Genomic DNA, 14604 nt, shown 5'->3' on the forward strand with positions numbered 1-14604 from the left:
ATTGGGCTATCTAATAGCGGGGAAAGGGCTTTAAAGACCCCTACCCTATATAGGTTTACGTGCTATGCATGAGCCGTACAACATCATATATTCGGCTTTTATATTGAAGACGATCCCTTGATTTAGACTATGAAGATTATCTTCAGTTATTGGGGGGACCCCCCGAATTTTTTCTTAATCTTATTCTGTCCACAATATTTGAATTTCAGCTCATTGGGTTATCTAATAGCGGGGGAAAGGGCTTTTAAAGATCCCCTACCCCATATAGGTTTACGTGCTATGAGCCGTATATCATTCGATATATTCGGCTTTTATATTGAAGATGATCCCTTGATTTAGACTATGAAGATTATCTTCAGTTATTGGGGGACCCCCCAAATTTTTTCTTAATCTTATTCTGTTCACAATATTTGAATTGCGGACACATCGGGTTGTATAATAGCGGGGAAATGGCTTTCAAAGACCCCCTACCCTATATATCGGTGATTATTGCGCGTGCTATGAGCCGTACAACATCATATATTGGGCGTTTATATTGAAGATAAGACGATCCCTTGATTTAGACTATGAAGATTATCTGCAGTAATTGGGGGGACCCCCCAAATTTTTTCTTAATCTTATTCTGTCCACAATATTTGAATTTCAGCTCATTGGGCAATCTAATAGCGGGGGAAAGGGCTTTTAAAGACCCCCTACCCTATATATATGGTTTACGTGCTATGAGCCGTACAACATTAACATCATATATTCGGCTTTTATATTGAAAACGATCCTTGATTTAGACTATGAAGATTATCTTCAGTTATTGGGGGGACCATCCGAATTTTTTCTTAATCTTATTCTGTCCACAATATTTTCATTTCAGCTCATTGGGCTATCTAATAGCGGGGGAAAGGGTTTTTAAATACCCTACCCTATATAGGTTTACGTGCTATGAGCCGTATAACATTCGATATATTCGGCTTTTATATTGAAGACGATCCCTTGATTTAGGCTATGAAGATTATCTTCAGTTATTGGGGGGACCCTCCGAATTTTTTCTTAATCTTATTCTGTCCACAATATTTGAATTTCAGCTCATTGGGTTATCTAATAGCGGGGAAAGGGCTTTTAAAGATCCCCTACCCTATATAGGTTTCCGTGCTATGAGCCGTACAACATTAACATCATATATTCGGCTTTTATATTGAAAACGATCCCTTGATTTAGACTATGAAGATTATCTTCAGTTATTAGGGGGACCCTCCGAATTTTGTCTTAATCTTATTCTGTCCACAATATTTGAATTTCAGCTCAGTGGGTTATCTAATAGCGGGGGAAAGGGCTTTTAAAGATCCCCTACCCCATATAGGTTTACGTGCTATGAGCCGTATAACATTCGATATATTCGGCTTTTATATTGAAGATGATCCCTTGATTTAGACTATGAAGATTATGTTCAGTTATTGGGGGGATCCTCCAAATTTTTCTTAATCTTATTCTTTCCACAATATTTGAATTCCAGTTCATTGGGTTATCTAATAGCGGGGGAAAGGGCTTTTAAAGATCCACTACCCCTTATAGGTTTACGTGCTATATGAGCCGTATAACATTCGATATATTCGGCTTTTATATTGAAGATGATCCCTTGATTTAGACTATGAAGATTATCTTCAGTTATTGGGAGGACCCCTCAAATTTTTTCTTAATCCTATTCTGCTCACAATATTTGAATTTCAACACATCGGGCTGTATGATAGCGGGGGAAATGGCTTTCAAAGACCCCCTACCCTATATAGGTGAATTACGTGCTATGAGCCGTACAACATTATATTGGGCTTTTATATTGAAGACGATCCCTTGATTTAGACTATGAAGATTATCTTCAGTAATTGGGGGACCCCCAAATTTTTCCTAATCTTATTCTGTCCACAATATTTGAATTTCAGCTCATTGGGCTATCTAATAGCGGGGAAAGGGCTTTAAAGACCCCTACCCTATATAGGTTTACGTGCTATGCATGAGCCGTACAACATCATATATTCGGCTTTTATATTGAAGACGATCCCTTGATTTAGACTATGAAGATAATCTTCAGTTATTGGGGGGACCCTCCGAATTTTTTCTTAATCTTATTCTGTCCACAATATTTGAATTTCAGCTCATTGGGCTATCTAATAGCGGGGGAAAGGGCTTTTAAAGACCCCCTACCCTATATATATGGTTTACGTGCTATGAGCCGTACAACATCATATATTCGGCTTTTATATTGAAGACGATCCCTTGATTTAGACTATGAAGATTATCTGCAGTAATTGGGGGGACCCCCAAATTTTTTCTTAATCTTATTCTGTCCACAATATTTGAATTTCAGCTCATTGGGCTATCTAATAGCGGGGGAAAGGGCTTTTAAAGACCCTACCCTATATATATGGTTTACGTGCTATGAGCCGTACAACATCATATATTCGGCTTTTATATTGAAGACGATCCCTTGATTTAGACTATGAAGATTATCTTCAGTTATTGGGGCGCGGAACCCCCCAAATTTTTTCTTTATTTTATTCTGTCCACAATATTTGCATTTCAGCTCATTGGGCTATCTAATAGCGGGGGAAAGGGTTTTTAAATACCCTACCCTATATAGGTTTCCGTGCTATGAGCCGTACAACAGCATATATTCGGCTTTTATATTGAAAACGATCCCTTGATTTAGACTATGAAGATTATCTTCAGTTATTGGGGGGACCCTCCGATTTTTTAAAAATCTTATTCTGTCCACAATATTTGAATTCCAGTTCATTGGGTTATCTAATAGCGGGGGAAAGGGCTTTTAAAGATCCCCTACCCCTTATAGGTTTACGTGCTATATGAGCCGTATAACATTCGATATATTCGGCTTTTATATTGAAGATGATCCCTTGATTTAGACTATGAAGATTATCTTTAGTTATTGGGGGGACCCTCCAAATTTTTCTTAATCTTATTCTTTCCACAATATTTGAATTTCAACACATCGGGCTGTATAATAGCGGGGGAAATGGCTTTCAAAGACCCCCTACCCTATATAGGTGAATTACGTGCTATGAGCCGTACAACATTATATTGGGCTTTTATATTGAAGACGATCCCTTGATTTAGACTATGAAGATTATCTTCAGTAATTGGGGGGACCCCCCAAATTTTTTCTTAATCTTATTCTGTCCACAATATTTGAATTTCAGCTCATTGGGCTATCTAATAGCGGGGGAAAGGGCTTTTAAAGACCCCTACCCTCGGGCCTACCCTATATAGGTTTACGTGCTATGCATGAGCCCTACAACATCATATATTCGGCTTTTATATTGAAGACGATCCCTTGATTTAGACTATGAAGATTATCTTCAGTTATTGGGGGGACCCCCCAAATTTTTTCTTAATCTTATTCTGTCCACAATATTTGAATTTCAGCTCATTGGGTTATCTAATAGCGGGGGAAAGGGCTTTTAAAGATCCCCTACCCAAATAGGTTTACGTGCTATGAGCCGTATAACATTCGATATATTCGGCTTTTATATTGAAGATGATCCCTTGATTTAGACTATGAAGATTATCTTCAGTTATTGGGGGGATCCCCCAAATTTTTTCTTAATCTTATTCTGTTCATAATATTTGAATTTCAACACATCGGGTGGTATAATAGCGGGGGAAATGGCTTTCAAAGACCCCCTACCCTATATATAGGTGAATTACGTGCTATGAGCCGTACAACATTATATTGGGCTTTTATATGAGACGATCCCTTGATTTAGACTATGAAGATTATCTTCAGTTATTGGGGGGACCCTCCGAATTTTTTCTTAATCTTATTCTGTCCACAATATTTGAATTTCAGCTCATTGGGTTATCCAATAGCGGGGGAAAGGGCTTTTAAAGATCCCCTACCCCATATAGGTTTACGTGCTATGAGCCGTATAACATTCTATATATTCGAAGTTTCTTTCCAAAATTTGGACATTTTTTGACGAAAAAAAAACCCGTAAAAAACCTGATTTTTTTGCTCGCTACGCTCGCAAATTCTGAAATTTTGGGACTTTTTGTACACTTTGGCAAATGGGGGGGGTGCCTGTATTCGGCTTTTATATCAGTTGAAGATGATCCCTTGATTTAGACTATGAAGATTATCTTCAGTTATTGGGTGACCCCCCCCCCCCATTTTTTCTTAATCTTATTCTGTTCACAATATAGGACCTTATTTAACCAAATTGCGCTTTACTTGAACCGAATTGCGCTGGTACATAAAACGTGGAGCGATACCCCAGCCGGGTACCCCAGGCCCTATGCACTTCCATGGGCGATCCAGGGGGTGCGATCCCTGGTGCGATCTTCAAGGTGATTACGCCCTCAATTAGTTGTGCGCCCAATTTTACACCCAATTATATGAAAATATTGACAGAGAAAATAAAGGTAGAGAAGCGACACTCCGTACAATTAACGTGCAGACGGCCTATACCGATGTGAGGACAGAAAATGTGACTCTCCTGCTAGTCTCAAGCGCGGGCCAGTAATTGCGGTATGAACAAAAACATAATTAACTGGTTGTGTAGGAGACTAGCAGGAGAGTCACATTTTTCTGTCCTCTGCTGTCCTCCGGAGTGTCGCGGTCCTGATATTGATAACCGTGTATTTTGATCAGTGGGCTGGGCTTACTTCACGTTGGTCCTTTAAGCCTCCTCTGTCCGCAATCATTCATCATGCTGCTGTCCAATTCCAAGTGATCAGACTAGCGCTAGTTTTAACCTGCTTTTAAATTTGTCACCTATTTTACATTTCAGTAACTCGACCTACCTCAGATTTGTCATTTATTCTTCAATTCTCGTACATCCAAGTTGCAACAAATAGGCATAAAATCGGAATAATTTATAATCTTTTCGGTTTTGTGTGGGTTTTTCTTTGTTCGGTGGCTGTGGTTATTTACAGCCCGTAGGACACCACCATTACGGGCGCACGCCACTAGCGTGTCATTCAAACTAAAAGTTCTATTTTTGCTGAACCATGAAATGGTATCAGCCTATAATAGTGTACATGTATGTTACTAGGTTACTAGGTTACTAGCTCACTAGCTCACTAGGTTACTAGCTCACTAGGTTACTAGCTCACTAGGTTACTAACTAACCTTTTGGTCTGAAATGGACATAGGCCTATCTTAAAATGCCACGAAGGTATGAACCCGGGGTATGAACCCCTGAGTGATGTCAAATGAAAGAAGCTGAAAGAGGAAGGAGTAAAGAATATAATAAAAAATATTCCCTAACGTCGCGTCAGAGGTCATCCAAGGGGTCACAGGGTTCAAAAAAGGACATGTTAACCAAAAATGCTCCAATTGAGCTGATATTTAAATGCAATGATCTTTATGACATTCTAAACATGTTTAAAATATTTTAATATTCACTTAAGGTCATTAGGGGTCATAAAGGGGTCAAAGGTCAAGTTATCAAAAATGTTCCAATTGAGCGGATATTTAAATGCAATGATCTTTATGACATTCTAAACATGTTTACAATATTTTAAAATTCATTTAAGGTCATTAAGGAGTCATACATGTACCTCAATATACTGCCAAAGCCCCATGGTTCAGCTATGGTGCGGTAACCGCTCTAGTTAAAAATAATTATAGGGGGAATCTTTAAGTTAAAATACATCATTGACTACCAATTGAATATAGAGATACTATGACTATATCGGAATTGTTTAGTTTTCCATAGAACTTTTGTGAAATGGGCATAATCTGTTTATAGTGTGTTTGCATTTATGGGGAATGAGGGGACTCCCACCCCGGGGGTACACATAATTATTGCACCCCTTAGGGCTGTGCAATAATTATGTGGTAAAATTTCCAAATGGCTCACCAAAGTTGCTTGCCCTCCCCGGCCCCTCTCGGCCTGCCAAAAATTGCCCCCCCACCTCTCGGCCCACCAAAAATCATTGCCCCCCTTGTTGGGATCCCAATTTGCAAACCTTAAATGGTACAGTCTATACATGTTGCGAGCACCGAGCGAGCAGGAAAATTAGCATATCATAGCGTTAGTCCGTACAGTTTTCCTAAGCCTTTTTAGAGCGTTTTATTTAAAAGGCGCCTCAAGAATGTGTGCCAAAAATCACATGCTCTCCTCTCGGCTTGCCAAAATTGCTTCCCCCTTTTGCACCAGGCCCCCTAGTGTTTGTGAACGGCCCTTAAAGTGTGGTGCTGCACTGTGATAACGGAATCTTCTACTTATTGTCACACGGATATGTCAATGGCAGCGCCCATGGCGAATCAAGCAACAAGTTTTCAGAAGAAATCCCGCAGTAGAGGACTTCAAATTCTCGGTACTCGGCCTTCTTTACACAATGGACAGTTACTGGTCTCAACGGGTGTACCTTCGCTGGATTTTGTTCTTGGTTTGTATCAGCCAAAGTGTCATGAGTTACTTTATACAGACACAGTTATTGAGTTAACATGATAAGCCAAGTTAAGATTTACTAAATTACAGGCTAAATAGTAAATGCATGATGCGGAACTGCATGTCAACAGCCACTACTGAGTACTGGGGCGATTTGTGCAGCAACCACATCAAGATCAAGATTAGATGTAACACATAAATTTGCTAGTCACAAGTATAGTCAGCCAAATTGGCCCAAATCGAGGCCCAAACACATTCTGAATACATATTTCTTCTTCTTCTTCTTCTTCTTCCTTATAAGTGCCTCCCTCATATGTATGAGTATTATCGCACTGCGTACAGACAAGCTGTACTTATTTTTTACTCTGGAACCTAGAGTAGATGAGTGTATTTTGAAGTATGTCAACATGACCGGGATGATCCCCTGGCCCTGCTCTTTTCGAATAGCCTGTGACGTTCTTTAATGTGCACACTACATTAATGTGAGAAAATATGCATGTACACGGTACACCCATCGAATGTGTGTCATCAGCCCTCAGATCGGCCCTCAGACACACACATACAGGCATAGAGTTCTGCAGTAACATGTTTTGTTGACATTTTGTGTAATGTTTACATCCATGACAGTTCTAATACCATCATCAGACAACTCAAATACAAAGGATGTCAGTTGGCAATCTTAATGTTATGCAATCAAGTTTACAACACTATCACTCTTACAATGAGCAAAAAGTCACTCAGGTACGCAATTCAAGGACCAATATTGATTACCTGAAGTGGCCTACTGCAAATGACCAGATATAACCTTTCTCATTTTCATGTTATTTTGCAATAACAAAACCATGTTTTCCTTGATTTTGGTATGAAATTGAGCAAATATAATTAATTGTCATGTCAATTTGGAGTTATTAGGGGCAACTAAAACTGATATAAGGTAAGTTTTATATGTTTGGAATCTGTATTGCCTATTCTGAAGGAATTATTGCCATGTAAACAAACCATCCCTTGGCCAATATGGACATGGTGTACAGCTATTCAGTACACTGTTTTCCATGGGTGACTGTAGGAACCCATGGATTCGATCCATGTATGTACACGGGACCGACAGCTTAAAGTGCCCTCCGAAGCACTAAGCAAGTAGAGTGAAGTGTCTTGCTCAAGGACACAAAGAGCCGGACCTGGGATTCGAACCCTTGACCCTTGGGTTCACTATGCCTTAACCGCTAGGCCACGCTCTCCTTTACTTAATACTCCTCTATTTACATAGAAAATAATGGAAGGATAGGAAAGAAAGGAAACCTGCTAGGTGAATTCAAATTTGCCATCAAACTGCATCATTTTATATATCAAATTAAAGCCTTTGAGTCAAGTCGTCTTGAAGAGTTTGAAGATCCTGCTGTGATTTTGCCGCTGTGTCATGATGATAGCAGCTTTTCTATGTGGAACTGCTATCAAAATCCCTCTAAAATTCCTTGTGCGAGTGTCTCATCACCATAAAAAATCATATATTTGGGTCAAGTGAAGTTATGTCTGGCAAGAAATTGCACCGCTTTCCGACCAAAAAACAATAGCAACACACTCTAGTCATCGAATGCGTAACTATCGTGTGCAAATTCGAAGCTAGAGTTCTTGAGTAACCATACATATGTTGATGTGTTGGGCAACAGGCAATACAATTTCTAGGCTCCTGGTTGCCGGTATTGCATTGCATCGCATCTCAGTTTGATGTAAATATTTGACTATTTCCTTCCCTTTTTCTGGTGAGATTTTAAAGATATGTAAATGTTATTCTCTTTGGGGTCATTCCATGTCAATTCCCGCACTACCCTCTCAGAATTTCATTAAATTTCACTTAAATGTTATACCTATACGAGGGAAGTCCTTAGACTCCCTCTCTAACACTTTTACGTTTTCCCAGTCAATCTGGTGCCCTTTGCTCACTGTCAATATGTTCCTTGATTGCTGACTTGGAACTGGCCGCTTTGGATTTATGTTCTGTTAGCCTCTTTTTGAGCTTGCGTCCAGATTCACCAATGTATAGGGAGTCACAGTCTTTGCAAGGGATGCTATACATGTACACAACACCAGACTTCTTTTCTTGTTCAGTTTTGTCCTTTGGGGAGACAAGGGACCTATGTAGGGTATCCTGCGGTTTGAAGGCAGTGCTGATACCAGCAGAATTTAATAAAAGCCCTGCGTAACTGTTCCGAGAGGCCTTCCACGTACGGCAAGGTGACAAAAGTGCCCTTCTTGCAGCTATCTTCGTCGCTGTCCTTATTGTGTTCTTTTGGTTAAGGACGCGCCCTGAACAATGTCGAGTCTTTGTAGTCACTCTCGTGTAGCACCTCCTTCACATGTCTTATCTCCTCTGATTTGTCGTCATACATCATTATATTAAAAATCTTGTCGGATTCACTGAATCATATAATTTTGAAAAAAAGTAAAATAAATAATGCGAACATTTTAGTGATCAGAAGTGTTCAGAGATAATGATTAATAAAGGTACCCACCTGTGTTAGTGAAGAAATGGTTATAGTTTTGCAGATTGATTCATGCTCTCGGGGTATATATGACCTTACAAAATTAGTCTTTTTCTCCTGGCGCTTCTAAATTTTCGTGACGGTAGATGACGCAGACATCAGGACAGGAAATTTTAGACATAAAGGGTGAAATTATTTTTACTCCTTGCTATGAAAGATGTGTTACAATAACTTTTTCTACAATATTACAATAAGTAATTTGTAATTCCCTGTGTTTTTTAGAATGCTGAATTTATCAGGGACATGTAGTTTTGGGGATTGCAAGCAATTTTCTCGAAAATAAAAACTTACATAAAACTTTTAATATTTTGATGTTTTAAGATGTAAAAGGAATGTCAATACTAAACAACTGCTAAAAAAATCGAAATCCTGTTTCAGATTATAGTTATGACTCCTGAAAGTGGCGAGACTGCAAATAGGCACCATACCAAGAATTACCCTTACATGTGAACAAGTTGCACTGATGTATGCAAATGTCAATTTGCTTCCATATTTTTCCATTGTTAAATGGGAAATGCAATCCATTCACTCCCAGACCTTATTCTCCCACGCAGGGGATGTAGATTTTAAATAATGTCACCCATTCAGGTAGCACCCATTTTGAATACTGTAAGTGTAATTTACACTCCCTGTGTGGAAGATCAAGGGGATGTATGTATTTCAACTGGAACGTACAGCCCATGACAGACCCTTATTTCATTTTCATTTTCATTTTGTATTCACACGCAGGTGGTGGCATAGCTGTTGGAAGTGTTCTTTTGATTGGTGAGTACATGTAGGTCCTTATTTCATGCACATTGTAGAATGTCCAAAATTATGATGCTGCCATCAAAAAGCAATGTTCATATTATGTTGGAAGCCGGAAGATCCCAACATGCGTGTGATAGGAAAAAGAACTTTCTAAGATCCATAAATGTGACATGATGAAGGGGAATGAGTCACATGTCGGCCCTGGTCGAAAGTGAGTTTTACACATGTTTCTAAAGAGGACATTTAGAGCTTTCAGAAACTGTAAACCCCATGTTGGTACGACTTTTCTTTGTGAAGTTACGTCAATTTATCAATCGCTGAAAACAACATAAAACAAAAGAATTGTAACACTTTCTTGGCCAATATCTCAAAATTAATATTAGCGACATCCGACTCATTATCCTTGATCGTGTCACAAATAAGTTTATCAGGATTGGCAGTAATTCTAATTTGCAAGAGTTCTTGTAAACAAATCTGAAGTTGAACATGAACATCACACCTCAATGAACGTTCACCAACCATCTCTCAACGAAGACGGGGGCCGGTTCAACCTTTCAGGAATCTATGAGTCTGTTATCAGATCAGAGGTCAAAAAGATTGCAACCTGATACAGTCACTCGCTGATGAAAGATGGAGTACCATCTGAAATGCTACAGCATTGGATGCAAGAAAAGTTTGAACAAATGTATCCTAGATTGGCAAAATTTCAGGGCATCATGTTGGTCAAGCTAGTTAAAGTAGCGTGTCCGATGACAAAAGTAGCCCATCTCAGGACCTCTTCTGTGCCAAGCAGTGTATCGCTGACCATTAATTAGCCATGGGTGTTTTGCTAGCCCGGCCAATGAAACCATGCAAATGATTGTGTCATCCCATCATGCGAGATGCATGCATGTGGAGTGGTTTTGCTTTGTTACATTTGGCATGGTTTGAGCTAAACACATTTAAACAACATAATCTGGATTTTAACTTACGACTAAAATCCTTTATTAAAAGACCACATGTAAAGAGTTCATATGGCCATTGACTCTGGCAACCAGTGGGGTGGTGTTGGTCAGATTGTGGATTCTTTCATTCGGAATCTGATCCACACGCTTGATGTTTTTAACATGACTCAGTACCAAGATGTTGCAAAGGCGTTGATCTTGTTTTCCATGTCCTTAGTGATTAGTGACTTGCACCTGTGCAGAAAGACGGTAACACAGGTTGAGAAATAGCTGGTCAAATATATAGAAAACAATAAGAAAAAACTTCTTTAGACCATAATTTTAAAAATGTAATGTACAATGTTTACAGTTGGGTATCAGTTTAAAGCTAGCATGATAGGGCAAATGTTGTTTGCCTTGAGCAATACATGTAGAACCAAATTAGTTTGATCTTTTGATCGAACATCAATGCTTGGTGTGTATATTATTTATAACGATAAATAAATTGACAACTGTTAATTGTGAATACCTATGAATATGTGCATGTAATGACATTGATCAATACAAATTCACAAGTAATTCTGATTAATTAGTTGATAGTCCATTAATTGGAAGTATCAAAGCAGCATTGATGGTTGATCCAAAGATCAAACCAATTTGGCTCTGGTGCAAAAAAACTCAAAACAACTGGCATGTTCATGTAATGTGTGATGAGTTTTCCAGCCTTTACTTTTAGGACCAACTTATTAATGAACTAATCTAATTTTGTTTCAAACAGAGGAGGATACCTATGGCAACTATGCTCAGTTATTACTCAGCTACTATCTTGCAGAAGGTGTGATGACACAACATCATCTATGTCTGGCATCAGGAGATGAGAAACCACATACAATACTCAAGGTAAAGTTATTACTCAGGTACTATCTTGTAGAAGGTGTGATGACACAACATCATCTATGTCTAGCATCAGGAGATGAGAAACCACATACAATACTCAAGGTAAAGTTATTACTCAGGTACTATCTTGTAGAAGGTGTGATGACACAACATCATCTATGTCTAGCATCAGGAGATGAGAAACCACATACAATACTCAAGGTAACGTTATTACTCAGCTACTATCTTGTAGAAGGTGTGATGACACAACATCATCTGTGTCTGACATCAGGAGATGAGAAACCACATACAATACTCAGGGTAACGTTATTACTCAGCTACTATCTTGTAGAAGGTGTGATGACACAACATCATCTATGTCTAGCATCAGGAGATGAGAAACCACATACAATACTCAAGGTAACGTTATTACTCAGCTGCTATCTTGTAGAAGGTGTGATGACACAACATCATCTGTGTCTGACATCAGGAGATGAGAAACCACATACAATACTCAGGGTAACGTTATTACTCAGCTACTATCTTGTAGAAGGTGTGATGACACAACATCATCTGTGTCTGACATCAGGAGATGAGAAACCACATACAATACTCAAGGTAAAGTTATTACTCAGCTACTATCTTGTAGAAGGTGTGATGACACAACATCATCTATGTCTGGCATCAGGAGATGAGAAACCACATACAATACTCAAGGTAAAGTTATTACTTAGCTACTATCTTGTAGAAGGTGTGATGACACAACATCATCTATGTCTAGCATCAGGAGATGAGAAACCACATACAATACTCAAGGTAAAGTTATTACTCAGCTACTATCTTGCAGAAGGTGTGATGACACAGCATCATCTATGTCTGGCATCAGGAGATGAGAAACCACATACAATACTCAAGGTAACGTTATTACTCAGCTACTATCTTGTAGAAGGTGTGATGACACAACATCATCTATGTCTGACATCAGGAGATGAGAAACCACATACAATACTCAAGGTAAAGTTATTACTAAGCTACTATCTTGTAGAAGGTGTGATGACACAACATCATCTATGTCTGACATCAGGAGATGAGAAACCACATACAATACTCAAGGTAAAGTTATTACTAAGCTACTATCTTGTAGAAGGTGTGATGACACAACATCATCTATGTCTAGCATCAGGAGATGAGAAACCACATACAATACTCAAGGTAAAGTTATTACTAAGCTACTATCTTGTAGAAGGTGTGATGACACAACATCATCTATGTCTAGCATCAGGAGATGAGAAACCACATACAATACTCAAGGTAAAGTTATTACTCAGCTACTATCTTGCAGAAGGTATGATGACACAACATCATTATGTCTGACATCAGGAGATGAGAAACCACATACAATACTCAATGTAAAGTTATTACTCGGCTACTATCTTGCAGAAGGTGTGATGACACAACATCATCTATGTCTAGCATCAGGAGATGAGAAACCACATACAATACTCAAGGTAAAGTTATTACTAAGCTACTATCTTGTAGAAGGTGTGATAACACAACATCATTTATGTCTGGCATCAGGAGATGAGAAACCACATGCAATACTCAGTTATGCACTAGCCCATGAGGCAGAACTATTCGGTAATAATTATTGTTCAGCTACTTTTGTGAAGATGACTGACCCAGTTGACAGCTTCAACCCCATCAAAATGCAGATTTTGGTAAATAATGAACAAAACATGGTAGTTTGGTGGCACACAACCCCAGTTGTATGGTGTTCTATGGGACACTGTGATACACATTCTTGCCTTTAGAATCCAACTACTTTGTAATTAAACTCAAACTTGGAATAAGAATGTTTGGTTGATGGGCCTGATATTGTAAGGTTGAAATCACCGTGTGTTACTATTGGACTTACCCAGATTGATTCAACATTATTATCTGTGCCCTCACTATTTTGCATAAGAATGAAAAACTTCAAGTTGTTATCATGTACTTTAACTTTTTATGGAGTTGAACCTATGAAGTTTCATAACTCTCTGAAATGAACTCTTATATATGTCTTTCTTTACAGAATTTGCCTTGTCCAGAAGAGGACCCTATCAGTGCAGCAGCTGAAGGAAACAAAAGACGTTCTGGTAAAACAAATGAAGAAGAGACCATGAAGATTGCATGGAGATATCAACATCTTCCTAAACATCAGGTAATAATAGTCAAGAGATTAGACCCAAAGAAAACCGACTGCAATGTTTACATGTCAACCGACTCCACCATGTTTGTGTGTCATTCAAAGAGGGGCAAATATTCAGAATATTTTGCAGTTTTCACAACATGTGCCCCGTGCTGTGCCGGTATACTTTGATTTGTTTGCATTACGCTATGATGCGTTGTGCAGATAGCGGACACTACAGTGGAAATTCTAATTGAATGAACACAGCCCGACATAGCGTGACGTTTTTATCGTTCACTGTGCGATGTACGCCAGCGTGTGCGACTGTGTGTGAGTGACGCGGGGGTGAATCCAACTGTGCCAGCGCTCTCATGATTGGTTAGTATTGTATCCAAGGTTGTACCTTCGTGTTGTAGTTTGAAATATGCGATATCTGATCGCGTTGGATCGAGTACAGCTGTTGAAAGCTGTGTTTATTCAATTGAAATTCTTACTGTAAGTGCTATGTGAACAATCCTAACCTTTTAGTGCACTACTTTGCTCTCCATGTGTGACAAACCAAGATAGGGCATTTCTGAATCAGGACTCTTTGGATCTTATCTCTTTGGTATCAAAAGATGAAATAAGATTATGGATTGACAACCAGCTCTAGTATAACTGAAGACCGAATTGAAAAGACTAGTTTGCAGCTGACGTCAGGGCAAAGGCGCGACGTGATTGGTTGCTGACCTTTGCAGTATGGCATTTTTAGTCTGGTTGACAGAACGTCATACACAAACTAATCTTTTTAATTTGTCTTCAATAATAGTGGAAGGTTTGAGTTTGCAAGAATCAAGAAATAAATTTCCTAAATAAGAGTTTTTGAAAATCCAATTTATTTCTCCTGAAGTGTCAACTTTCTATAATTGAAATATTGACAAGAATCTGGCCATTCTTATTCAATTTGC

At 38.8% G+C, this 14604-nt stretch overlaps 2 protein-coding genes across 4 annotated transcripts in view; one reads left to right on the forward strand and one right to left on the reverse strand.

Moving 5' to 3' along the window:
- LOC140167976 (uncharacterized) overlaps nt 1–4920 on the reverse strand; it is a 55409-nt gene extending 50489 nt beyond the window's left edge. For all 3 annotated transcript variants that reach the window (XR_011861116.1, XR_011861114.1, XM_072191279.1), the window contains exon 1: nt 4807–4920. The gene's annotated coding sequence lies outside the window, so the exon portion shown is untranslated. The remainder of the gene's footprint in view (nt 1–4806) is intronic.
- A 1304-nt stretch (nt 4921–6224) lies between these two features.
- The window catches only part of LOC140167979 (elongator complex protein 4-like), a 33588-nt gene continuing 25208 nt past the window's right edge, over nt 6225–14604 (forward strand). Inside the window, exons 1-4 of the mRNA XM_072191282.1 lie at nt 6225–6399; nt 9671–9706; nt 11393–11514; nt 13562–13690. Coding sequence (XP_072047383.1) covers nt 6249–6399; nt 9671–9706; nt 11393–11514; nt 13562–13690 — 438 coding nt within the window. The 5' untranslated portion in view covers nt 6225–6248. The remainder of the gene's footprint in view (nt 6400–9670; nt 9707–11392; nt 11515–13561; nt 13691–14604) is intronic.

This window comes from Amphiura filiformis, chromosome 13, assembly GCF_039555335.1.
Source record: "Amphiura filiformis chromosome 13, Afil_fr2py, whole genome shotgun sequence".
NCBI lineage: Eukaryota > Metazoa > Echinodermata > Ophiuroidea > Amphilepidida > Amphiuridae > Amphiura > Amphiura filiformis.